The sequence below is a fragment of the Mirounga leonina genome, unplaced genomic scaffold (assembly GCF_011800145.1).
Source record: "Mirounga leonina isolate KUSES-001 unplaced genomic scaffold, KU_Mleo_1.0 Mir_165, whole genome shotgun sequence".
NCBI classification, from domain to species: Eukaryota; Metazoa; Chordata; class Mammalia; order Carnivora; family Phocidae; genus Mirounga; species Mirounga leonina.
Genome location: NW_023270415.1, coordinates 34,505,216 through 34,531,331, shown reverse-complemented (window position 1 = coordinate 34,531,331; position 26,116 = coordinate 34,505,216). Strand labels below are relative to the sequence as shown.

Sequence of the window (26,116 nt, the reverse complement as noted above, 5' to 3'; positions counted from 1 at the left end):
TCCTTTATTTGATGAGATATTGTCATACTTTCTTTTCATTTTTTAGACTCAGTTTCTTTTATTTCTTTGAACATGTTTTTGAAAGCTGATTTAAAATGTTTGTCTGATGTGTCCAACATCTGGGCTTCTTCAGGGAGATTTTCTATTGACTGCTTATTTTCCTGTGTATGGCCATAATTTCTTGCTTCTTTTATGAGTCATATAGGTTTTTGTCAAAACAGGACATTTTAGATAATATAATGTGGCACCTCTGAAAATCAGATCCCCCATTCCCATAGTTTGTTGCTGTTATTGCTGCTGGTGTGTGTGTGTGTTTAATCACTTTCCTGGACTAATTCTATAAAATCTATATTATGGGTTGAATTGTGTACTTCAAAAAAGATATGTTTAAGTTCTAACACCTAATACCTCAGAATGTGACCTATTTGAAAATAAAGTCCTTACAAAGGTAATCGATTTAAAATGAGGTCTTTTGGGTGGACTCTAATCCAATATGACTGGTATCCTTTGAAAAAAGGAAATTTAGACACAGAGACAGGCACAGAGGAGAGGCACTATGAAGATACACAGGGCAAAAAGAACATGTGACTGGAGTCTTGCATCTATAAATCAAGAAATGCTAAGGATTGCCAGAAATTACCAGAAGCTAGAGGCCAGCAGGAAGGATTCTTTTTTTTTTTTTTAAAGATTTTATTTATTTATTTGAGAGAGAGAGAATGAGAGAGAGCACATGAGAGGGGGGAGGGTCAGAGGGAGAAGCAGACTCCCTGCTGAGCAGGGAGCCCGATGCGGGACTCGATCCAGGAACTCCAGGATCATGACCTGAGCCGAAGGCAGTCGCTTAACCAACTGAGCCACCCAGGCGCCCCAACCAGCAGGAAGGATTCTTAACTAGAGCTGTCAGAGAGAATATGGCCCTGCTGAGATCTTGATTTTGGACTTTTAGCCTCTAGAACAATGAGACAGTGAATGTACATTGTTTTAAGACATTCAGATTTTGGTGCTTTATTACTATAGCCTTGGGAACCTGATACAGTCTATATTCCTTGTAGTGTGCAACCACTGAATTCTCTACAGTTCAGGCTCAGTAGTCAGCTAACAACTGATCTGAGGTTTCCATAAATGCTTGGAAACAGTAGTTCTTCCACTGTTTGCCAAGGAGCTCTGTGTGTGTGTTGAGGCTAAGGCAATTCATCAGTCGGCCTTAGGCTTCATTTCCTTTTTGCACTGCCTCAAGTTCAACCAGAGATAAGGAATTGGGGCCCTGTCAGGGCTTTCCTAGGCTTTGGATAGGCCTGAACATGTACATGGCCTTCTAGATATTCACGAATATGGGAGTACTTTTCAAAGGCACTTCTGGACATTTCTTCCTCCAGATCTGCCTTTTACATTTTAGGCTGGGATTTTTTTTTTCACTAAACTGACATTGCTGCCTTCGGCAGTTGTTGTGTTAATCAACTGCATTTGATAGTTTCAGACAAATGTCCTTCAGATAGGGATTTTCCCTGAGCAAGCTCTGAGTAATGTCAAAGCCCTGCAAATGGGACTTTTTCAAAGATAAGAGATATCACTCCAGCAACCCTCAGTTTGTTTCCTGAGATTAAGAATTCCTCATGAGGGACGATGGACTCTGAAAAACAAACTGAGGGTTCTAGAGGGGAGGTGAGTGGGGGGATGGGTTAGCCTGGTGATGGGTATTAAGGAGGACACGTTCTGCATGGAGCACTGGGTGTTATGCACAAACAATGAATCATGGAACACTACATCAAAAAACTAATGATATAATATATGGTGATTAACATAACAATAAAAAATTAAAAAAAAACAAAGATAAGAGATATGTCGGATGAGAAGAATGCATTGGAGATGGTGCCTTCGAGGTGCTCTTAGTTTGTCCCTTTTCAGGGGCTGTAGTACTGCTGGTTTTCACAGCTACCATGATATCAGGGCTGCTGGTTTTCAAGGCTACGCTGGAGCTGGGGAAGGGAGGATGGGAGTAGGCCAAGTTAAAAAACTCACAAAGTTCAGACATTATTCTTTTTTTTTTAATTTTAACTTTTATTAATTTTTATTTTTTAAAAAGATTTTAGTTATTTATTTGAGAGAGAGAGAGAATGAGCATGAGTGGGAAGAGGGTCAGAGGGAGAGGGAGAGAATCTCAACCCCGATCATGACCTGAGCTGAAACCAAGAGTTAGACGCTTAACCAACTGAGCCACCCAGGTGCCCCTAGACATTTTTCTTGAGTAAATTCTCCTCAGATTGTTACAAGTCTTATATTAGCTTCTAAAGTAAAGTAAAGGTTGATTTTGACAAACTTTCCAGCATTTTGCTGCTTTTATTGAGGAGCAGACAAGTGGGGATCCTCAATCTGCCATTGTGGCTATCAAAGTTATTTTTTAAGTCAGTGCTACAAAAAGTAGAGTTTAAACATTAAGATCATGGACTCTGGAGTAAGATATAACTAGAGGCACATGAATTGGACACATTCCTGAACTTCTACAGGGCTTTTTTGGCGTATCTGTATAATTGAGTTAATGATATACATACACTCAATAAGATTGGCACCTTTTGATCTGCCATCATGACAGATCTTCTCTTAGTAGATCACTTATAGAAAAAGAAAAATAAAGATAAAAAGGAATAATGCTGCAAACCCTTGAGGGTGGCATGTCACTGTAAAATTTGATGTCCTTCAAAATGTCTCCTCTGCGGATCCCCGTCTCCCGTTTCTTAAGTTATGTGTAAGAAGGCGCAGGCATGGCATTTTCTCATTTAGCCTTCTCATTTAGCCTTCTAGAGTTTCTGTCCAATGGCTGAGCTTGCCTATATATATGCTGTGTGGAAGATATTCCTTTGGGCTCTGTAGGAGCTATGTCAGTGAACCTAATACTGGATGATTTGCACATTTTCCCTTTTGATGTAATAGTACCACATAGTATTTTCAGGTAAATGCCCCTCAGACCAGGGATACTGTTTACAGTGCTTCCCCTGAGTTTGGAGAATCTCTGATAGTCTTGAGAAAACCAAAATGGGTATGGATACCCCAAAATGGATACCCCAGATCAAGTCTCTTTTTTCACATTCTTCATTTTCAGAATCACAGACATACCTGAATACTGCAGGATTCCAGGGATGTATGAGATGGCATAGTCTTTTGCTTTTGTATCAATCAGAGCAGCAGAACCACTAGGAAATCTGTATCTATATCTTTGTCTATTTACCTATATCTATATCTGCATCTATATCTACATCTACTTATATATCTATTTATCTTTATATCTTTAGCTGTGTCTAGATCTAAATCTTTATCTAATTACATACCTCTATAATTACAAGGATTTTTTGTTATAGAGATCTGACATTATGCAGTCATGGAAACTGATTAATTAGTCTCTATTAAGGCTATTGTCTTCAAGTCTGCTGCTGGGAAGTTGAAGTTCAAGTAATCCAGAAGCAGTGACAGGTGTAAAAGAGGGAAGAACAAGAATAGGCTGGAACCTATAGGGATTCTCTTAGATCCCGCAAGAATGAACTGAAATCTGTGTCAGTTCTCATTATCACTATCCTTGATGGTGTGGCCAAATTGCAGAAGTTGGGGCCCTTCATCATAGAGCTAAACACACACTTGACCCTGAACTTGACTGTGGATTAATAACTCTTCATTTTCCTCTCAGCCCCTGGTAATCACCATTCCAGTCCTTGATTTTATAAATTTGACTATTTTAGATTCCTCGTATAAGTGAAATCATGTAGTACTTGTCTCTCTGTGTCTGGTTTACTTCTCATACTTTGTTTCTATCTTAAGGTGAGCTTTCTGGTCTCCTTCCCCCACTCCCAGGTCTTTGCTCTCTGGGATGGGATGAGAGGCATGGTTTCATTTGGGAGAGGACCTGGTCATGTTTACTGAGATCTATACAATATTTTCTGTGGATTTCCTTGGATGCAATCTGCCAGAAAATAGCCACAACCAGAACAAAAACATAAACAATTTTGTTTTCATTCACTCCTAAAGGATAATTTGGAAATAACTTACTTCTGAGGCTGGTGGTGTGCCCCAGGCTTATAAGGCTTTGTCGACACTCAGAGCAATGCTTTGCACTGTAAAGTCAAAATATATAAGAGCTACTAAGGCCCAGGCCTTGCTCAGATGTTCAGAAACTTCCTTACCTCTGTCTGTGGGGTCAAGCTTTCTCCTGTACTTCAGGTTCACATCTTTCTGCATGTGACCCAGGCTACCAGAATGATGGCTGGTTAAGGGACAGTCTTATGTTGCAGGGTATTTCACTCTCCCACCTTATTAATTGGCTTCCATGAGCCTGATGGAAAGTAAATACTTTGTTTCTTGAGAGCTTGATGATAAAAAATGGGAGGAAGAAGAAGTAGGTTAAGTAAGAGGAAAGTAAGCGAGTTGATTCCTCAGTGTTTATGGGAGGAAGTCAATAGATGCTTTCCAAAGTTGAGATATTTATGAATAAAAGTCTTTTCATATTATTTAGAGTTATGGAGGCAACTACCACAAGGAACTAAAACCATACATAAATGGTTTGTTTCCAGAGAAAAGAACCAGAATGTGTTTGGGAAGGAGTGAAATAGAGTAAGAAATTCCTGTGTTTTGTTGTAATACCCTGTTTTTTAAGATTCCTTTTTTCCAGCTGAATGTATTATTTTGATAATAATTAAGAAACAAGTTAAACTGCACCCTTCCAAGTAACTTTACACTTTTTTGCTTGGATGCATCACATATATTTTGTCAGTGATTGAAAATAGGCTATATTTAACAAGGTGGAGCAAAAAGGACAGCACTTTTTTATTTCAGAGAATCCATGAACATCCTTTTCAGCAATACGGGCAAAAAAGTTCAGAAATTATGATTTATACACATTTTTAAAAATATTTTAATTACAATGGATAAAGGGAAGAAGATGCAACTCAAGAGAATGTTTGGATATTGCTGGGGCACAAGTTTTTAAATCATTAATATAATTGGTATAGCACTTTTTGTGGCCCCCAAAGGGATATTGAAGTACTTTTGCATGAATGTGGGGCTCTCCCTGTGTATTTGGGCTGCTTGTGGCCTGTTGTCAATGATGACCACTCTCTGCTCAGCAGAGATAGGTATAACCTTCCCACACAGCAGAGCTCACTACTATTTTCTCAAAAGATGTTTCGGCAACTTGATCTCTTTCCTGAATCTCTGGACAGCTTTGTTTCTGGGGCCAGGGTTAGCTGCCAGCCAAGCCCTACTCCTCGCTGAGTATAGCACTGAACCTTTTTATCCCAGCTGCTCTGCTCCAAAGCTGCCGAAGAAATGTCTGGCGCTAGCCATGTTGCGGACTGTGGGACTTCTGAATTCTCGCGGTGTGGAAGAGGTGACTTGGCTTCAGACAGCCAGCCTAGTGCTGAAAACGGCCCCACTAGGCCTTATTTCCCTGAGTGGAGAGGTCCTGCTGTTGAGAGGAAGGAAGAGCTTTCAGAACTCTTGATACTGAGTTTCCAGAAGCCTCTGGTTTATAGACGCTGTTTTCCAAGGATATTTTGCGTTCTCAGGTGGGGGGTGTTTTACATTTATAGCAGTAATTACCAATTCATTGAGAAAGAAAATCTCAAGTCATGACTTATTGCATGCAATGTGAAATGTACATCTTCTTTTTTATATTTTGAATTTTATTTTAAATACGTGATGATTCAGTGTTTGTTCTTCTTTCTTACTTTCTAAATTGAGTCAGAATATGGCAGTCTTGCACTTATCACCCAGTCTTAATGTTTTCCCCCATTCATTCCAAAGTGCTTATTTTATTGAACGACTTCTCTTTTTCAGCTTTCTTTCCTGGGCCCACAGATATGGGATCTCCATGTTAATCTAGTTTCCTTTCTGTTAATGGATGAATTCTGGGGTTGTGGACATGTTCCTCAGGAGTGATCCAATGCCAGACTGTGTTTGTGTTGTGAGTGGGTGTGACACACTTATGTTCTGAAGTACTTTTCAAGAGAAGAGAATCATAAGTATAATTGCTCAGAGGCTGGATTTAACACTCTTCCCTTCAATGTCAAGACAAAAGATTTCTCTCTTCATTTTTGGAATCAGTCTCTTCCTTTGAACTCTATTCTTTCTCTTTCACCTCCTCAGGGATCTTCCTTATTCGTTTATTTAATTTTTTTCAACTTCAACCTTTTTACCAGTTCTTTTCCTTGACATTTCAACATGAAGTAGGCTTTACTCTTAAAACATGTATTTCTTTTAATCATAGGGATCCCCTGAGTCACTGATGTGTCTGTCCCTTATGCATTAGATAATTTGGTCAGCAAATATCTTTTTAAACACTGACCATTTTTGAAACACTGTAGTAGTTCCTTAAGATGAATAAGATATTCTTTACCCCAAAGAGGCTAACAGTCTAATGGAAAAGGCAGTATCTAAATTTTGGTCTGACCTCTGCCACTTATGAGCTGTGGCAAATATCTTCACTTCTTTGGACTTACTTTTTTTTTTTTTTCTCCTTCATCTGAAAAATGATCATTATGGTTTAAGATCAGTATAATTCTGTGCTTCTAAACCATGGAATGATGGTATTTAATAAGTGGTAATAAGAGAACAATGTGATTACTGTGAGAATCCAGCAGATGGTAAGATCACCTTTTATTGTGTTATCAGAAAGGTGGCAACTTTCACTGAACTCAAAAAATTCCAGCAGCGGGATGCCTGGGTGGCTCAGTTGGTTAAGTGTCTGCCTTCGGCTCAGGTCAGGATTCCAGGGTCCTGGGACCCAGCCTTGGCATCGGGCTCCCTGCTCAGCAGGAAGCCTGCTTCTCCCTCTGCCTGCCGCTCCCCCGGCTTGTGCTCTCTCTCTCTCTGTTGAATAAATAAATACAATCTTAAAAAAAATTCCAGCAGTAAAATAATATGAGTGAAGCCATGGAGAACAGAAATATGCAGGTGCATGTAAGACACAGCATATAACCTTGGGTGATTGCAAAATGGTTTCCATCTGATGAGCTGGTTAATAGATAGGATTACTAAGGAAAGTACATAGAGAGAAGTAGAATAAAACGGCATAGGGTTGGAGACTGGAGAAGGCCAACTTTTAGGGGGTAGGAGGAGAAAGAAGATGCAATGAAGAAGCCAGAGGAGGTTGAGAGAATTATAAAAGAAAATCACTCTATGTTCCAAAAAGAGGGTGTAATCAACATGGTGAAGGGCTTCAGAAATTGAGAAGTGTGAGAATTGAGCAGAAGCCATTTCACTAAGTAAGAAGTCATTGGCAAACTTTGGACATGAGAGGAAAATCAGTCTGCATTGAGTTAAACAGGGAAGTATTGAGAAAAGAAAGTTTGTGATTAAATGTACCACTGCAACTTGAGAGGCTAGCATAATCCGCTTGACTTTCCCTCTCTCTCTCACTTTTATCACTCTCTCTTATTGGGATAGAAGAGATATCTCTGGCTTCTGTTTTATTCATCTTGTTCCAAAGCCAGAGATGTTTCACTGCTAGATAATTTTTCTCTGCTGAAGATAGATTTACAGAATTTACTAACCTATAAACTCTTCACAAGCACCTGGCAGTAAACAAAATTTTTCAGGAGGAATTTCAGAGTATGCTAGCATTGTTAATTTACTTAATAAGCTTTAAGTACAGCTAAGTTCTAAGTAATACTTTTACCTGTAAAATGGTGATATATAGGCAGCTGACTTAGCATATTGTAGGAACATCTATCTTCCAAGTTCAAGACCAAGGATATTCACTGTCTGGCTATTATAACCTTGAATTGTTATGTTATGTTATGTTATGTTATGTTATGTTATGTTATGTTATGTTATGTTATGTTATGTTATGTTATATTCCTTCCTCTCTATAAATCTAATACATAATAAGAAAGAGTAAAAGGCCCAGAGGAAAGTGTAGTTAATCCTAAAAGTTGCCTTTTTGCTTGTTCAAAACCTTTGATTAATAACCATAGTCATTAATAACTTATTAAGTGCTAGGCATTTGATTGGAATTTTATTGTCCCCATATTTTCCATTCTCCCCAATATACAGGTAAGGAAATTGAAACCTTAACAGTCAATAAATTGTCCAGAATCCCACAACTAGTAAATGGTTCAGGCATCATTTAGCTGAGAACATTGGAATTCTTTACTCTTTAAGTGCTTAATCAGCTTATATTAGTGTATACCATGGACATTACATTCTACCTGTGGGCAGATGCAGATAAAACAGATTTGACATATGTCAAAGGACAGATATTTATTAGTCAGAGGGATTAGGTTTTAAGTAACAGAAACCCACACACATTGGCTTAAGCAGTAAAAGAAGAACTTGCTGGAAGAATAATGCTGTATTTCAAGGAAAACATGAGCAACCAATCTTCAGGAGCAATAGGACTTAGGGAAGCTCCAGGACTTAAAAACTAGACTTATCAGCCACCTTTCTTTTTTGCTACTGTTATGTTGTTTTTTTCTTCTTTCTCTCGGTTTTGTTGACATTTGGTTCAAATTCTTAAGAGGAATCTTCTTGTATACTGGCAGGGATTGGCTTTCAGTGAGTCAGAGGTCTGTACTCGGTTCTATTACCAGTAGCCAGGGCACAGGGTCACATTATATACACGTAACTCTAATGTCAATTCTTTATGTCAGGGACAATTTTTAGAGAATGGCAAAACTGGGGAAAATGGTGTGACAAATGGAACAATATTTGAGAACAAGACTGTCCTAGAAAATCTATTACCTATGATGCTAAATCATGACCCCTTTTCTTTTTTGCACTTAATAGTGACATTAAGGGAAGGCAAAGAGCCTACAGGAAAAGAGAATTTATGACTTATTCTTTTACTCTTTTCATATATGCTATGAAAATGTATACTAGGACAGTTTTGCTAGTCAAGGAGACCTTCCTCTTCTATGTTCCCAGGAGAAGTTATGATTTTGCCGAGATCTGAAGGGAGAGTGTCAGCTCAGCAACTAGGAAAGGAAAGAACATTCCACATGAGAGAATGGGTATAGAGGCCATGACACTTTTGAGAAACTGAAGAAAAGCCCATGGGCCTATGACACAGATAGCAAACGGGATCATCAAATTATCATATATCCTCAAAGCACTTTATCTCTTTTCATGTGGATATTTACCACAGTCACTATTATCACTTTTATTTATGTGATTATTTAATTCATGCATAGCTCTTCTTGAGGTTAGGCTTCCTGTTAGTTTTCACCCACTATCATATTCCACTACCCACACTAAATGCCTTGTACCGAATAGATGAGGCTGAAGACACAGGTAGGCTCCAAACCATACAGGGTCCTATGGGCTCAGCTTTGATTTTTACTCTTGTGACTCTCTGCAGAAATGTTACCATCTCTAAGGAAAATGAAGAAAATTCCCCCCTTTTTCTGCATTATCACCGAGCTCAGAAAGGCAATAGTCGTGTAGTAGTTCACCAATGTGTTTGTGTGTATGTGTGTTAGTAAGTGTGGTGGTGCCCTGGGCACATTGGAAGAATTCGGCTCAATAGTTAATGCATGAAGTAGTTTTAAAGATAAATTTAAGACATAATTTTTACCCATTGTGATTTTGCTTTTTTATGTGTTACAGGGAGCTGAAGAAACCCAGAAAGATAATTCCAAGATGCATTTTTACTGCTTTACCTCTGGTGACTGTCATTTATCTACTGGTTACTATTTCCTACCTGCCTGTTCTGACACCCAAGGAAATTCTCTCTTCAGGTTTATATGCAAATGACTAAGGCAATAAATAATAATGACCGTTCTGGATATCAGTATCACTTTACCAAATGTACTGCGGTTTGTTTTTCATTATTTTATATAGAGAATCAACTTGTAATTCTCAAAAATAACAAAGGGGCCAAAGAGTATGATTTGGCTTAGGAAGGAGTTTTATAGTTAAGCATGATAATATGGAAAACCATATTTCTGATGATACGGAAAAATATATATAATGCTGACATACGATGCGGACTAGGTTCACTAGGTTCAAAATATTTGTATTCCTTTCATGATCTTTCCTCACCAGAGTAACATTATGTAATCAGTGCTTAGGTCTACTAAAACTTTTACCATGTTGATTTTCTTTTTTTTTTTTTTAAAGATTTTATTTATTTGTTTGACAGAGAGAGACACAGCGAGAGAGGGAACACAAGCAGGGGGAGTGGGAGAGGGAGAAGCAGGCCTCCCACCGAGCAGGGAGCCAGATGTGGGACTCCATCCCAGGACCCTGGGATCATGACCTGAGCCGAAGGCAGATGCTTAATGACTGAGACACCCAGGCGCCCCTACCATGTTCATTTTCTAAATGTTCTTCTACGTGACATAAAGAATGATAAACTTGAAATGTGGGATATTGGCAGTTAAAAGAGTAGATGTTAATGGCCAATTGATGGATATAATTAACAGTATTAATATGTAATATAATGTTGTTTATTATAAATGACTCTAAAATTAACGGTGACGAAGGGGCCCTGAATATATTGGAAATAAGAAACTTCTGAGATAAACTAGCATCCAGTACCATAAGGACTAATCTCTTTTGAGTAGCTATTACCGTTTTGGTAGATCTTTGAGGCACTGGAGGTAAATCTAAGAGAGGTTTAATATAAAAGTCCTAACACACCTCGCCTCCATTCTTGCGTTACTGCTGTGCCAGAAGCTGCCATATGCATGGTATCTGTATTGATTCACAATGGTGAACTTAGGGACCTGTAAACTAGATATGATCAAGATTCGGAGCATTTGTGGGAACAAACCAAACACTAAATTGCATGAGAACAAGCAGTGATTTATTAACTACTTTGATTATGTAAAGAATAAATTTACAAAATTAATTATGGGTGTGGTCAGGACTGCTGATCAGCTGACCCAGACATTATGGTTCATTGAATCTGGCATCTGTTATGACTTCCAGTGCTCTGGTCTTACTGGTTGTTAAAAACTATGATTATCTTGTCTGGTGTGTCCTAATAGTTGCAGCAATTTTATGGGTGGTGCAATTGTTCCACACGTGTGGAAGATCCATGAAGTGTTTTGACCATAATGCTTGTAATTTGGTTTTTAATGCTTAGTCTTCTTGGTATATAATCCTTAGACAGTGTTTAGATTCTGAAATAATTTTCTTGAATTCAAATATCCATCTTTTATTGTATTAGGAATTTAAATGAAGACAATAATCAGAGCGGGGGCCTGGGTGGCTCTGTCGGTTGAACGTCTGCCTCGGCTCAGGTCATGATCCTGCAGTCCCGGGAGTTCCTACAGGTGGGAAATAGAAGAGGCAAGTGCTTCTGTGGGGTCACAAGTGAGAGCATTTCCTGTCCTGAAACATCAGCTCAATTTAATAATCAACAAATTCCATCCTTTCTACTTTACTTACTTTAAACTTACTTTGTGTCTGGATGAGGAAGATTTGCTTTTTTGTTGTTTTGTTTTGTTTTTTGTTTTCTTTACAGGAGAGCCCTTTAATCATAGAAAAGGAAATAAGCAAAACCTTGGCAGTGTAAGGATACTATTGGAGAAAAGTGGCCTTGATGCTCTGATTATCAGAATATCTGGACAGCCAGGTGAACCAAAATCATACATGATGAATATTGCTGGCATTATCACATTTAATCCTCTCAGTAAGACAAAAGTTGGATACTACTCTTATCCCTATTTTATAGATGAGGAAACTGGTTTAGAAAAGTTGTTACTCGCCCAAGTTCGCACAGCATGGAGTAGAGCCAAGATTGAAATCTAGGCAATCTCTTTGGAGTGTTTGCCTTTTAGCCCAAACAAATATAAGAGATATAAAATATAAGAAATTTAAAAAAGAACACAGGGAAGGGGCACCTGGGTGGTTCAGTCGGTTAAGTGTCTGACTCTTAGTTACGGCTCAGGTCATGATCTCAGCGTTGTGAAATGGAGCCCTGTCAGCTCTGCACTCAGCGGGGAGTCTGCTTGGATTCTCTCCCTCTCCCTCCCCCTCTGCCTCTTCCCCTGCTTGCTCTCTCTCTCTCTCTAAAATAAGTAAATAGAATCTTAAAAAAAAAAGGAAGAACATAGGGAAAAAGAAAGCAATGTTCTAACCATCAGCCTTGGTTGACTTAAAACCATCCTTCCTTTTCAGTCCTCCCTTCTTCTTCTTCCATCCAGCCATCCCCTAAATGTTGCATATTTGAGTATCAGTTATTGAGAGCAACTACATTTTAAGTACCTTACTAGGTATTCTGGGTGCAGAAAGGAGTAAGACGTGGCTCCTGCCCTTAGGCAGGGTATAATCTATCTGGACAGTCAGGTGAACCAAAAATCATAGTGTGATTATTGCCACATGGTGACCTCCAGAAGGTGTTCAGAAAATACATGCGGAAGGAGGAATCATCTTGTTAAACTTCTGATTCTCAGTTTCTTCAGATCTAAAATGGGAATAAATAATGCCTACCTCCTAGGAATATGAAATGTATTAAATGAACTAAGGCATGCAAACAATCCAGAGTCTGACATTGACAGTTATTATGATTTATATTATTATTTGATGCACATTTGCATCAAACAGAACGGCAAGGGCAACCATAAGTATAAGTAGTTAATGTTTGTCTTGAATGCCACATGAATACTCTTTTCTCTTCTCTCAGTTATTTGATAATTGATATTGAGCTGTGAGATGACAAGTTATCTTTTTCAGGGGTGTTTTACAAATTAAGAGGAGATTCTCTCTCTCTCTCTCTTTTTTAATATAAGCTCTGCACCCAGCATGGGGCTTGAACTCACCATCCTGAAATCAAGGGTCTCATGCTCTACTGACTGAGCCAGCCAGGTGCCCCAAGAGGAAATTCTTAATAAGTTCCCAAAGGGAATGACCTTCTAATTAAAGGGTTTCATAAGTATGAATATAGCTATACTTTGGGGGTATAGATTTATATCTATTTATTACAGATGTATCAAAAGTGACTGCCTATTGAACTGTCTCCCTCGGTTGGGTAATGTTTGGTGCAGGACACTTAACAATCCTAATGCGGAGCAGGTACCAAGAATAGGGCTTCGAGTTTTTTGGCTAAAACAAAAACAAAACCCCCAAACCCACCAAAAATAGGGAGAATTGTCTTGGCCAAAGTTTTTTGTTTTGATTTTTTTTAATAGACTGAGCCTATAAAGTTATAATATTTACCTGTCGATATCTGCCTGAATAACAGGGGGTCTGAGGATACTCTGTGTTTTTGACATGAATTTCCTACTGAGATATTTTGAGATATTTTCCCAGGAAAATTGTAACTTTCTTTGAGCCCTACGAACTCCCTCTTAAGGAATTCATTCCACCTAGATCGGAAGATGATTATCTTACTGCCAAATGATCATGATTATTTCCACTGGTGAACGGTCAAACACTAGATGCTCATTCCCTTCAACCAATAATACCCTGACAATGAAAGTCTTAAACATTCTAACTACTAAGCCAGATTTATCTAAACTCAGATAATTTAGCCTATTTTCTATCATTAGTTTATATCTCATTTTTTGTTTGTATAAGTATTCCGATACATTATATGGGTTTTCATATCTTACTGTTTGAATTTTGCCTCTTTTTTCAGGTGTCTTTTCCATTACCATTGGTGACAATGGCCATCAGCCTATGTTTGGCTTTGATCCCTTTCGTGAAGTCTCCACATATGCATTATATCTATGTGTGTCGCTTTGTTCTCAGTGGACTTCTGTTTTACATACCTTTAATATATTTTAGATTGAGCCTGGTTTGGTTTGAAAAGATGAGATGCTATTTACAATTGCAGTTTAATATTTGCATCCCTGATGTGTCTGAAGAACAGATGTCGGAAGTAGAAACTGTTAAAAAAAATAGCCTTTTAAACAAAGATTTTAAAAAAAGATCATGGAACAGTAATGATGAAATGCCCATGGTAACTTTCTTTCTCCAATGAATAGTGTATAGAGAGGTGCCCATGATAGTACCTAGCTTTAAAAACCATGCAGAAATCATTTTATAACTAAAGCTCTGTTTTGGTTTGCATTGCTTGATACATTGGTGATATTTTTCCCTCTTCCATTTTTTTTCCCATCATTCTTGAGTCCTTCTATTGGTGCTGATTTGAAGATAAAAGAATAACACTATTTGTCTTATTAGCTTTTCCGTACCAGTAGTATTTTTTCAACATAAAAGCTATTTTGAAGCATGTGTTTTAGGTTATTTGCCTTTGTACTCCTTCCTCTAAATTCTGAGGAGCCTTAGAAGAACAAGTTTACTATGTCTTCATTTGATTAAAATGTGACTTATTTACAGCTATGTAGTTGTATGTATAAAGTGTGTGTAACAGATGGCAGAGTGGACAGTATCCCAGTCATGGCTGATTTATCTCAGCTGATTCATGTACCCTATTCTTTTTTTTTTTTTTTTTTGAGAGAGAGAGTGAGTGAGCATGAGTGAGAGGGGCAGAGGGCAAAGGAGAGATAAACTCAGATTCCACACTGAGCATGTGGAGCCCGACATGGGGCTCGATCTCACAACCCTGAAATCATGACGTGTGCCAAAACCAAGAGTCGGAAGCTTAACCAACTGCACCACCCTTCCAAAACATTTCTTTTTTTTTTTTAAAGATTTATTTATTTATTTTGAGAGAGTGAGAATGAGAGAGAGAGAGAGAGTATATGAGTGGGGGAGGGTCAGAGGGAGAAGCAGGTTCCTCGCTGAGCAGGGAGCCCGATGCGGGACTCGATCCCGGGACTCCGGGATCATGACCTGAGCCGAAGGCAGTCGCTTAACCAACTGAGCCACCCAGGCGCCCCAAAACATTTCTTAATAAAAAGCTGAAATGTGGTTTCTACCTATCAAGTGAAATCCTCTTTTGCATTACACCCTTTCAGGTATTTGGTGATAGCTATCTCATGGATCTGAATCTTCCCCTCTCTAGATTTAACACCCCTCCCACCCCGCCCCGTATTCAAGAGTTGCTGCTTTTGAAAGCCTTGATTCCTTCACCCCTCCTTGATAGGATTTTTTTATGTTAAGAAATCCTTAATTTTTTATGTTGTAAACAATATAGACTTTCTAGATATGGTCTGATTGTGGCAGGGTAGAACACATCTATCATGTCCCTTGTTCTAGACCTTATAGTTTTGTTGGCTGTTTTGGCACCAAAGTCTTTCCTATAAATTATGGCTTGAGACATGCCTATTCTAAGACTGTGTGGAATAGATACCCTCTGTGCAAGTCTGTCAGGTCAATAAAATTTCTCAGGGAAACTTTTGTTTCACAACAAGGTGACAAGAAATAGGCTGATGGTAGCAAAAGCCAGGGTTTTAACATTTGTCTTTCAAGGAAGATTGCAGCATGAATTTTATATGGTTTTTATATATGCATACTATATATATATTATATATATAGTATACATATATATGTTTTTATATATGTAATACATATATTATATATATATATGTTTATATATAGGAAATGAGTCCTTCTAGAATCATTGTATAACAAATCTGCTTTCCAATTCCTTTTGTACCACTCCTGACCATGAGTGCTTTACTTTCCTGTCATATTTACTTTAAGTGGAGTCTGTTTTAAAGCCAATCTGTCAAGAATTCCTTTGATGACATTAAGCAAGGGGCTTATTTGCTATACTCTGAAGTGCAGTTAATGACACTTACCCATTTGACCCAAGTGTACTGTGGAAATTAATAAGTTGTGTATGACTGTACTTTGAAGTTTAAAAGTGATCTCACCTCTATTGTGTAAATAGGGCCTTTGAGATATTAACTCTTGTTTGCATCATGAAATCGGCAAAGCAGATAACATCTGAGGAATTTTCACTTCCTCTCTAGCCAGAGTAGGTTTAGAATAGCTCTGAGAGGGTGAATTAATTTCCTAAGGTTGGTTACCATAACAAATTATCACAAATTTGGTGGCTTAAAAAACCAGAAATTTATTCTCTCACAGTTTTGGAGGCTAGAAGTCCAAAATCCAGGTGTTGGCAAGATTGGCTCTTTTTGGAGGTCCTCAGGGAGGATCAGATGGTCCGTGCCTTTCTCCTAGCTCCTAGTGGTGTCTGGAATCCTTCACTTTCCTTGGCTTTTAGCCGCATCACTCCGGTATCTGCCTCTGTCTTCTCCCCTGTGTCTCTTTGTATGTCAAATCTCCTTCTTTTTTCTCTTGTAAGGGCACTCATCCTAAATCCAGGACGATTTCATCTTGAGATCTTTAATTACATCACAAAGACCCTTATTCCAAATAAGATCCTATTCTGATGTTCCAAGTGAGTATTTTTTAGGGGAGCTACTATTCAACCTACTAAGCTAGGTCTTCCTACTTATCAAATTTGATTCCCTATTTGTGTGGTAATCTCTTACCATACAGGCTGATTCATGTAGGCCACCCTCTTTTTACTTCTTTCTGTGGGTGCCAATTCATCTGCATGCTGGAGTTGGAGCTAAAATATATAATCTGGAAGGATCTTAAACTCCATCTCAGGATGTAGTACTGTGAGCCTCTCCATATTAGCAATGTATCCTGAAAGGATAGAATCAGTATTTCAAAAGAGATCATAAACTAGACTTGAGGATCCTATCCAGGTAATCGTTAGAGCTGGATTATTATGATCCTGATGTCAGAGACCCTAGAAGACAAAGAGAGTACCCTGGGAATTCTTGACAAGCAAGAATCTTGATGTTGCGGGCGCCTGGGTGGCTCAGATGGTTAAGCGTCTGCCTTCGGCTCAGGTCATGATCCCAGGGTCCTGGGATCGAGTCCCGCATCGGGCTCTCTGCTCCTTGGGAGACTGCTTCTCCCTCTGCCTCTCTCTCTGTCTCTCATGAATAAATAAATAAAATCTTTTAAAAAAAAAGAATCTTGATGTTGCTATTTATGCCACTTTTTGTTGTCTAGGCTAATGATGAGGTTGTAAAGAAAATAATTGTGCTTCAGTAGCACTGTTCATGTCTTTCCATTAGACCTAGAAGATGGAGTTCTTGGAGATGACATCTTTTGTTCAATTTGCTTAAGTGTCAACTCTATGCCAATGGGTTAGGCATGTTGGGATATTTCCCAGCATATAGATGTGTGCTCATTTATTTATTTATTTATTTAGATGTGTGCTCATTTAGAAGCATGGGAAACAAACTACCTGAATATAGAGAAGTCACACAGTAAATTTGTAGAAAAGAAAGCTTCAGTCTTATATTTCTAAACAAGGTACTTCTGTAACTTTGAGATGAGAGAAAATATTAAGCTTCCCTTTACTTTCACCTGGGGTGTTGGGCCTTCGATGAGCCTTTTCAATATAGAAAATATTCTCTTTTGGTTTTGGGGAAATTTTCTTGAATCATTTCATTGATAAGTTCCTTCTCTCTATTTCTGTTGTTTTGTTTTTCCAGAATTTTTATTATTTTGATGTTGGACCTCCTGGACTGGTCTCATGATTTTATCTTTTCTTTCCTATTTTTAATCTTTGTTTTTACATCTATTTTTTTTCTCATGCTTCCCTCTTTCTTCATTCTAATTATTATATTTTTAATTTTCAAGGTCTCATTTGTATTTCTTTTTAATAACATTGCTTTTGGCTCAAAGATTCAATATCTGCACTTGTATTTGTATTGTCCATGTTGAATTAGGGTTTTCTCAGATGTCTTGTAAGCCTTAATTGTCTCCTTATGATTAATGAGCCAAAAAGTTGATGGGAATTCTGAATGTATGCATAAGGTTTATGAAATTGAAAATTGACTGTAGTTGTTCCTCTTTATCCATAGTTTCATTTTCTGCGGTTTCAGTTACCTGCAGTCAATTGTGGTCTGGAAGCAGATGACTGTCCTACATCTTGTCAGAAAGTCGGTAGTAGCCTAACGCTGTCACAATGTCTGTGTCACTGACCTTACTTCATCTCATCATGTAGGCACTTTATCTTCTCACATCACAAGAAGAAGGGTCAGTATAGCACAGTAAGATACTTTGAGAAAGAAAGAGGGACCACATTCACATAACTTTTATTACAGTATATTGTTAAAATCATTCCATTTTATTATTAGTTATTGTTGTTAACCTCTTACTGTGCCTAATTTACAGATTAAACTTTATCATAGGTAGGTGTACATAGGAAAAAACAGTATATGTAGAGTTGGGTACTATCTTTGGTTTCAGGCAGCCAGTGGGAGTTTTGGAATGAATAATCCATGGATTAGGAGTGACTACTGTATATGGTGATATGGGTGGACTAATTATTAGGAATCCCCCAAAGATAAAATTGGTATATCTGTCATCTTGGGTTGGTCAGGTTCCTCAGAGAAATCTTCTAATCTTCTCTCTGAAGGGCAAGGCTCTGACTGCTGTAATGTTACTGGGAGCTGAGCTGGAACAGGACTAGAGAGCACAGTCTCAGCACTTAGTAATCAGTATATTTATAATCACATTTAGATCCCTTATTTTCACATGGTACCTAGAACTCCGACTGTGCTGATGTCTCCCAGAAATAAATCTCTGGTTCTCCGGTTCTTTGCTGTGGGAGCACAGGATAGGAGCAGTTACTAGGGGTGAAGAGTAGAATGGAGACTCTAGAAGTTGTTTCCCCTTAATCCTCCTTATTTAGGTGCTGCCACTTCCCCCCCTTCTCCAGTCATGAATAATTGCATGACTTTATATGAGGCTCTGAGCATTCTGTAGTACACATCAAATTGTTTCTCAGCTTCTCCCACTTTTAGTTTAGGGACCCACTGTCTTGAGTCTGCTAGTCAGTCACCTTTCATGAATTCACTTTCCAGTTTCCAATATTTTATTGCTCTCCTCTTTCCCCCTTCCTCATGGGGTTATTTTAAAATTTCCTCTACTGTAGTTTTAGTTGGATTCCAGAAGAGGGGCTGAAATAGATGTTTTTTCAGTCTGCCATCCTAACTTGGAAGCTTAAGTTTCAGTACATTTAAGAATGTTAAAATATGTGTTGCAAAGATTTTTTAAATAAATACTATGTGTGTCAAGAAATCTGAATTGAAGGAGTGGGTAGCAGGAAGCAAAAAAAAAATTCTGAATTGATAAGACTACTCAATAAATTTCAAAGGAAAGGTATTGAAAGAGATTTGACTTATAAATCTTTGTCTCAATGACATAAATTATTTTAAAACAAAAATGTAATTTCCTCATTGTGTTTCATTGGTATAATGCAATACCTTCTTTCTTTTCAATGGCTGACCCCATTCACAGCTTAAAATTCACAGCACAAAATCTTCCAAGATGTCCTGTATTGTTACTACTCTCCAGTCCTACGTTTTTAGGTTAATTGCTAATTCAAAATTTCTGTGTATGTTAGTCTTATGGAGGATGACGTGTCTTGTGGCAAGCCAGAAAAGTCTTCATTACATAGAATCTATGTGCACTTTAGTATATGAGGAAGATCCTATTGGTTGTCTTCTTCTCCCCTGCTAAGCAAAAACCAATTTTATTTAAGTAAAAAGCAAAATCATTCCCAGCTTCAGGGGGTAAATTATAATTGATCTTAGCTAATCACTATAATCCCATGCTCCCATAGTTTAGGGGTAGGCATGTGATCCAGTTTTTGTCAATGAAATGTAAGGGAGAGTCTGATGTAGAATTTATAAGAAATATTGTTCTCCCTGATTAAAAGACAGAAACCAGAAAAAGTTCCCTATCCTTTCCTTTCATGAATTTTGTCATGTAAAGATGTAATACTTGAAGCTGTGCTGGCTGTCTTGTGGACCTGAGGTGAAAGTTAGAAGAACCATGGAGAAACAGATAGAACCCTCATATCATTAACCTGAAAATTTAACCATCCCTGGAACTGCTTGCCTCTAAACTTCTTACTTTGAGACTTAATTGAATATGCTTATGATTTAAGGCACTTTTACCAGTTTTTCTACTTTAAGCTAAAAATAGTTTAACTGGCAGGTGCCTGGATGGCACAGTCAGTTAAGCCTCCAACTCTTGGTTTAGGCTCAGGTCATGATCTCAGGGTCCTGGGATCAAACCATGTTAGGCTCCACGCTCAGTGCAGAGTCTGCTTAAGATTCTCTCCCCCTCGGGCGCCTGGGTGGCTCAGTTGGTTAGGCGACTGCCTTCGGCTCAGGTCATGATCCTGGAGTCCTGGGATCGAGTCCCGCATCGGGCTCCCTGCTCGGCGGGGAGCCTGCTTCTCCCTCTGACCCTCCCCCCTCTCATGTGCTCTCTGTCTCTCTCATTCTCTCTGTCTCAAATAAATAAATAAAATCTTAAAAAAAAATTGCTTATTAAAAAAAAAAAGATTCTCTCCCCCTCTCCTCTGCCCCTCCCCCACCATGCTTTTTCTCTCTTTCTCTCTCTCTTTCTAAAATAAATAAATAAATCTTTAAAAAATATATTTTAACTGACAGAAGTGGTAACATGCAGGGTGTTTGGTGGTGGTCACTAAGTGATGAGAGATGGTAATCAATCTCTTTAAACCTGTTTTATTATTTAGAAATTGGAGTTAAACTTACCATGTAGGTTTGTATGGGAATTATATTAAAAATAAGATAAAGTATTTTTCTCAGTGACTGGCATATGGCAAACTCTAAATAAATAGTGGTTAACACTATTTTAAATTAATTAAGACCTCTACCTTCTTTTACTTTAAAAACTGTCTTACTAATACTCATGATTTGGCCTAATGACACTATGCTAATTGGAGGCAGGCACAGCCTTATATATAAGTATTTTCATGTTCATTATGTGGCACATGGTAATGTTCCATAAAATTTATAAAATAAATGAACACAGTAGGTATGTAATACATTTTTATTAGAGGAACAAATAAATGAATAAATGAGTGAGTGCATGAATATCAATATCAATAGAAAAATATTAACTCTCCATAGAAGATTGTGTTGTGCCACTTACTGCAATAAAATAATCCATTGCATCAAGGGAAATTATCCTGGAGCTCCTCATGAGAAATCTCTTTGAACTGCGTTAAGGACAGACCTTGTCTCTCACCTTATCTGGGATTTTATCTGAAAATCTTACAGGCTTGTGTAGTATCAAATTTCAATTTATATAATATGCATTTAGCATTTTGCCATAAACAGAACTCATTAAAACAAACTGAGTGCATCAGAGAGGTTTCTACAGAACAAGGTGTTCCTTATAAAAGCCTGTGGCCTCTATAATTCTCTTCCTCTTCTGAATTGATGGGCTCATTCTGGGCAGCAACCAGAGTTCCAACTTGAATTTCATCATCTGTTGGTCTCAATCTTATCACAGCAGTTTGTTCTTTTAAAAGACATACATAAAATTGAAAGATAATATCATTTTCTTTTGCTTACAGGAAACACGCGTTGTGTTTCTCACTGAAAAATTCTGGCTCACATAACTCCTGATGTTACAACTGAACTCAAAGCCCATTCTTGGTTTGGAATTTTTTAAAAGCCTGATTGCGAGTTCTGCAGAAATCATGATTTAAAAAGTAAGAGCTCAGAACTTTGTGATGTTTTGTTGCTGGTTCAACAGCATCCAAGTTACCTCAGGTCAATATAAAGGAAATGACCTAAACCAATGATTATATTTGTGTGAAATCCGCTGGAGACAAGTAAATGATTTATGTCTAAATATTTTATGAGCCTAAAGGCAGAATCTGAGACATACAGTTTTGAAAAGCCAAAGCCATCGAAGAATTAATGCTGTAGTTTCTTTGGTCGCTCTTCTGGAAAGCCATCGAAAGATTATGGGCACACATCTGTGGCAGAGGGAAAAAAGCCACTAATGGGGCAGTGCCATATGCTTTCTTCATCTTGTATATGAGCTGAAAAATGGCCTTTGTTGAGTCTCATGGGATAAGTAGTTTTCAAACCCCAATCAGTGGAAGACTCAGCTTGTGGTCTGATGAGGGAAAATGTTCATTCACAAACTTATGAGTCAGTAATGACAGGAGGGACAGTGTGGTGGTTAGTTAGACCCTGACTACATTGAGGAGATTTTAGCTATGGTAAAACTAGTAAACTGAGGGCTCAGACTCCAGTGTGAGAGAATATTCAGCCGGAGTTTCTAAATTAGGGTATAGAAAAAGTTTGAGAATGACAATTATCACTCTCCATATTGGAGGAGGAGATTTTGTTTGCAGATTCATATTGGTGATGGAGGTGTGTATGACCATATTCCATCCTCATAGGATTGTTGTGAGCCTTAAATAAAATTATGAATGTAAGTCGCAGAGCTTATAATAAGTACCCAGCAACTGTTATATATATATGCAGTAAAAAGAGCCATTTTAGGCAAATTATTTAGATTATTTTTAAACACTACTCCAAATCAGCCATTCGATCTCAGACATCCATGCTCTACTGATTCTTATTTTTATAACAAGACAGAATGGATGAAAGAATTTCTGACACCTTAGGAGAGAATTACCTTTCATTCCACAAGTGTGAAGTCTCCTTAAACAGCACTAGGCGATTTCAGCAAAGTTGAAAACGATAATGCTGATTACTAGAACCAGAGCTCATTGCCAAATAGTGTGTCTGAGAGCCTACAGAAGTTACCTGCTAGCCTCATCTGCCTCAAAACCTCTCCTCTCCTCTCTCCCCCTTCCCACTACATCTTGCCAACTTTCTGTTTCTATTAGAAATGGTTGGCAACTTGAGAAAAAAGTTAAGTGTATTAAAGAACATGGTCAAGCTATGTGTTCTTTTCAAACTTTGAAGGGGTACATTTCAGAACACAGAAAATCAGAAAGAAGAGAAAACCTCATAAAGCTACATGAAGGGGAAAGGAAGATATGAACCGTCTTCAGAAATATGACTATAATTAGCATAGCATACACGCAAAAGTTTTCTCTCGCCTTTAGGTCAGTGAAAGACATTTTCTGGAAAGTGTCTAACGTTCTTTTAAGGATTCATTTATAATTTATATTTTCTTCTTATTTCTTCTATTGCTCAACTTACTTTCTTGGTAGTGAAAATTATTTCCAAATGTGTGAGTTTCTTTCAAAAGTTGAGATAGGATATCAGGTGGAGACGATAAAATGTCAACATGTCCCAAAGTTTCATGTGGGTTGATCCAATCTCAAAGGAGCAGTTCTTTCAATACAGTGTGAAATTGTTATGTAACTGTACCCTAATATTTTCATGTCCCTACTTGAGCTGTTGGACTAGAATCTTTTACTGATATTTCAAACTCAGCATGTATAAAATTGAACATCTTCCCCACCAAATCCACTCTACTTTTATTTCTCAGTAGGCAGCATCAATATCTTCCCAGCAATGTAGACTCATACTTAAGAGTCATCTTTGAGTCCTCCTTTCCCTCACTTCCCCATATTTAATTGACCATCTACATTCTATTAATTCTACCTTGACAGTGTTTCTCACATTATTGCTTTTCTCTTTTCCATTGCTGCATCTACTTTTCTAGCACAAGTCCTTAACTTTTTTTTTTTAAGATTTTATTTATTTATTTGACAGAGAGAGACACAGCGAGAGAGGGAACACAAGCAGGGGGAGTGGGAGAGGGAGAAGCAGGCTTCCCGCGAAGCAGGCAGCCCGATGTGGGGCTCGATCCCAGGACGCTGGGATCATGACCTGAGCCGAAGGCAGACGCTTAAGGACTGAGCCACCCAGGCGCCCCTAGCACAAGTCCTTAACTTCTGACCATCAATTCTGGGGTTTTTCCAACACCAACAACCAATACTCTTTTTTTTTTTCCCTATCAGTTTCTGCAATACTCTCCTGTGATGTCATAGAAAGATATTTGGTCTTTGTCCCCCATTCTTGGCATTCTTCCTAAATCCTTGGTATTTCCTGAGTGATAGGGTGATAGGAGCTTCTTTTGTTCTAACAAAGTGACTCTTGGTAGGACCCTAGGTAGCTTCAGGATGGGGGCTGGCCATTGGAAACACCAAGTCTTAATTAGAATCTTAGACCTTTCAGCCTCACCTTCCCAATCTCTGGTGAGGGGAGATGGGCTGAAGATTAAGTTAGTCACTCATGGCCAATGATTTACTCAATTGTGCCTATGTAATGGAACCTCCATAGAAACCCCTACATGATGGAGTTCAGAGAGCTTCTAGGTTGGTGGACACATCCACATGCCAGGAGGGTGGCACACTGCATCTCTAGGGTGACAGAAGCTCCTGGGAGCAGGACCCTTCCAGACCTTGCCCTATGTGTCTCGTTATCTGGCTATTCATTTGTATCCTTTAAAATGCCCTTAATAATACACCAGTAAATATAAGTAAAGTATGTTTCTCAGTTCTGCATTCTGTTCTAGCAAATTATCAGACCTGAAGAGGGGTATTGGGAACCATGGTTTTGTAGCCTGTCAGTCACAAGTATGGGGGAGGCTCAGGATTTGTGATTAGCATCTGAAGTGGGATCTTGTGGGACTGAGCCCTTAACCTGTGGAGTCTTCACTAACGTCAGTTAAGTAGAAGTATTGAATTGAATTGTTGAACATCCAGTTGGTGTCCAGAGAATCAGAGAATTGACTGCTTCATGTTTTGGAAAACACTCTAGAGTTGGTGTCAGAAGCGTTACATGAAAAAAACCCTTACCTTTTATTAATTTTTCAGCATCTAGTTGCATTCTTTTCCAATCTATCTACCTCATTGGTACTAATTGTCATCTTCCTGAAGGAGAGCTATGAACATGTCATTCCCTTGTTCAAAAATCCTACAGTATCTACCCTAAAAAGATTTGGGTAATGTTTAAAGTTCTTCCATGATACTTACATATGGTTCTAATTTTTATTTTTTAATTTTTTTTAAAGATTTTATTTGTTTATTTGTCAGAGAGAGAGAGAGAGAGAGAAAGACTGAGCAAGCAGGGTGAGCAGCAGGCAGAGAGAGAAGCAGGCTCCCTGCTGAGCAAGGATCCCGATGTGGGACTTGATCCCAGGACTGTGGGATCATGACCTGGGCAGAAGGCAGACGCTTAACCGACTAAGCCACCCAGGCGTCCATGGTTCTGATCTTTAAAATATGCATCATTTATTGAGCTTCCATGTCAAGAACAGGTGGAGGCTTCACCTGTGTTATCTTTTGTTCTCATTATTAGGTCTGTGTGGTAAGACTCTACCAATGATTCCCCCACTCCTTGACTTGAGTGGGATGCGTGGGTGTATTCTGGTTATTGGGAAGATGCAGTTGGTCATGGAGGCCTCCCATGCTGAATCAATGGAAGAGAGTTTTGAAATGCAACCAAGGAGAGAAGAAGCTCTTCTTTTAACACAAGGACTTGAAGTTTTGCTAGTTGGAGAGATATGAATCTCTTCGGTAGCTGCAGGGAGGCTCTCTAACTTGTTTCATGTTTTTGAGGATAACCAAAGAAAAACAAACCAAAGACCCAAACTCCAGCTCACACTGGAGGATTATCTTCCTTTCCTCCCCCATCCCGAGGCTTGATGCTTCCTCTTCTTCCCTCCCCAGCAGTGAAAACTGAGGGCAGGAAGGAAATGACTATGATTCACAACTTATGCTGGAAGAAAACAAAATTTCCCATGTGCTAAAGAAAGCTTATGAATAGCTAGCTGCTGGGGAAACTGCAGTGCCCACGAAGCGGGGAAGGGGGAAGGCAACATGATGAAGAAAGTGGAGACTCTGGGGGGAGAGAAAGTGATAGGAGCATAAGAAATAGAGAGAGGGTCAGTACGGGAAAATCTCCTAACTTAGGAAGCGTTCGTTTGAGCTGAGCAGCTCAATTCTATATTGTTTTCTATTTACTGTGGTAAAATATACATAACATAAAATTTACCATTTTAATCATTTTAAAAATGTTTAGTTCTGAGGCATTAAGTACATTTCTCATTGTTTGCAGCCATTACCACCATCCATCTCCAGATTCTTTTCATCTTTCCCAGCTGAAACTCTGTACCTGTTAAACACTAGCTCCCCATTTCTCCTAATGCCCAGCTCCTGAAATCATCATTCTTCTTTGTGTCTCTATGAATTTGACTTCTCTAGTTACCTCATGTGAGCGGAATCACACGATACTTGTCCTTTTGTGACTGGCTTATTTCACTTAGCATAATGTCTTCAAGGTTCATCCATGTTGTAGCCTGTGTCAGAATTTTTCCTTTTTAGGACTGAATAATATGCTACTATATGTATATGCCATATTTTGTTTATCCATTCATCTGTGGATGGACATTTGGCCAACTCTTTATTTCTTTATAAGATAACTAG

The 26,116-nt window shown here is 38.5% G+C and overlaps 1 protein-coding gene and 1 long non-coding RNA gene across 6 annotated transcripts in view; both read left to right on the top strand.

Annotated features, from left to right (window-relative positions):
* SLC7A13 (solute carrier family 7 member 13) overlaps positions 1–10,049 on the top strand; it is a 62,182-nt gene extending 52,133 nt beyond the window's left edge. For 4 of the 5 annotated variants that reach the window (XR_004680462.1, XR_004680463.1, XR_004680464.1 and 1 more), the window contains one exon: positions 9,589–10,049. Coding sequence is in view for 1 of the 5 variants with exons in the window: in XM_035011467.1 (XP_034867358.1) it covers positions 5,311–5,549; positions 9,589–9,739 (390 nt within the window). In the remaining 4 variants the exon portion in view is untranslated. Of the gene's footprint in view, positions 1–4,895; positions 5,550–9,588 lie in introns of those variants that run through there. The other variant, XM_035011467.1, reaches the window with a different exon arrangement.
* Positions 10,050–10,532: 483 nt separating this feature from the next.
* Positions 10,533–26,116, top strand: part of LOC118014985 — a 44,572-nt gene continuing 28,988 nt past the window's right edge. Inside the window, exon 1 of the long non-coding RNA XR_004680465.1 lies at positions 10,533–11,563. This is a non-coding gene — a long non-coding RNA (uncharacterized LOC118014985). The remainder of the gene's footprint in view (positions 11,564–26,116) is intronic.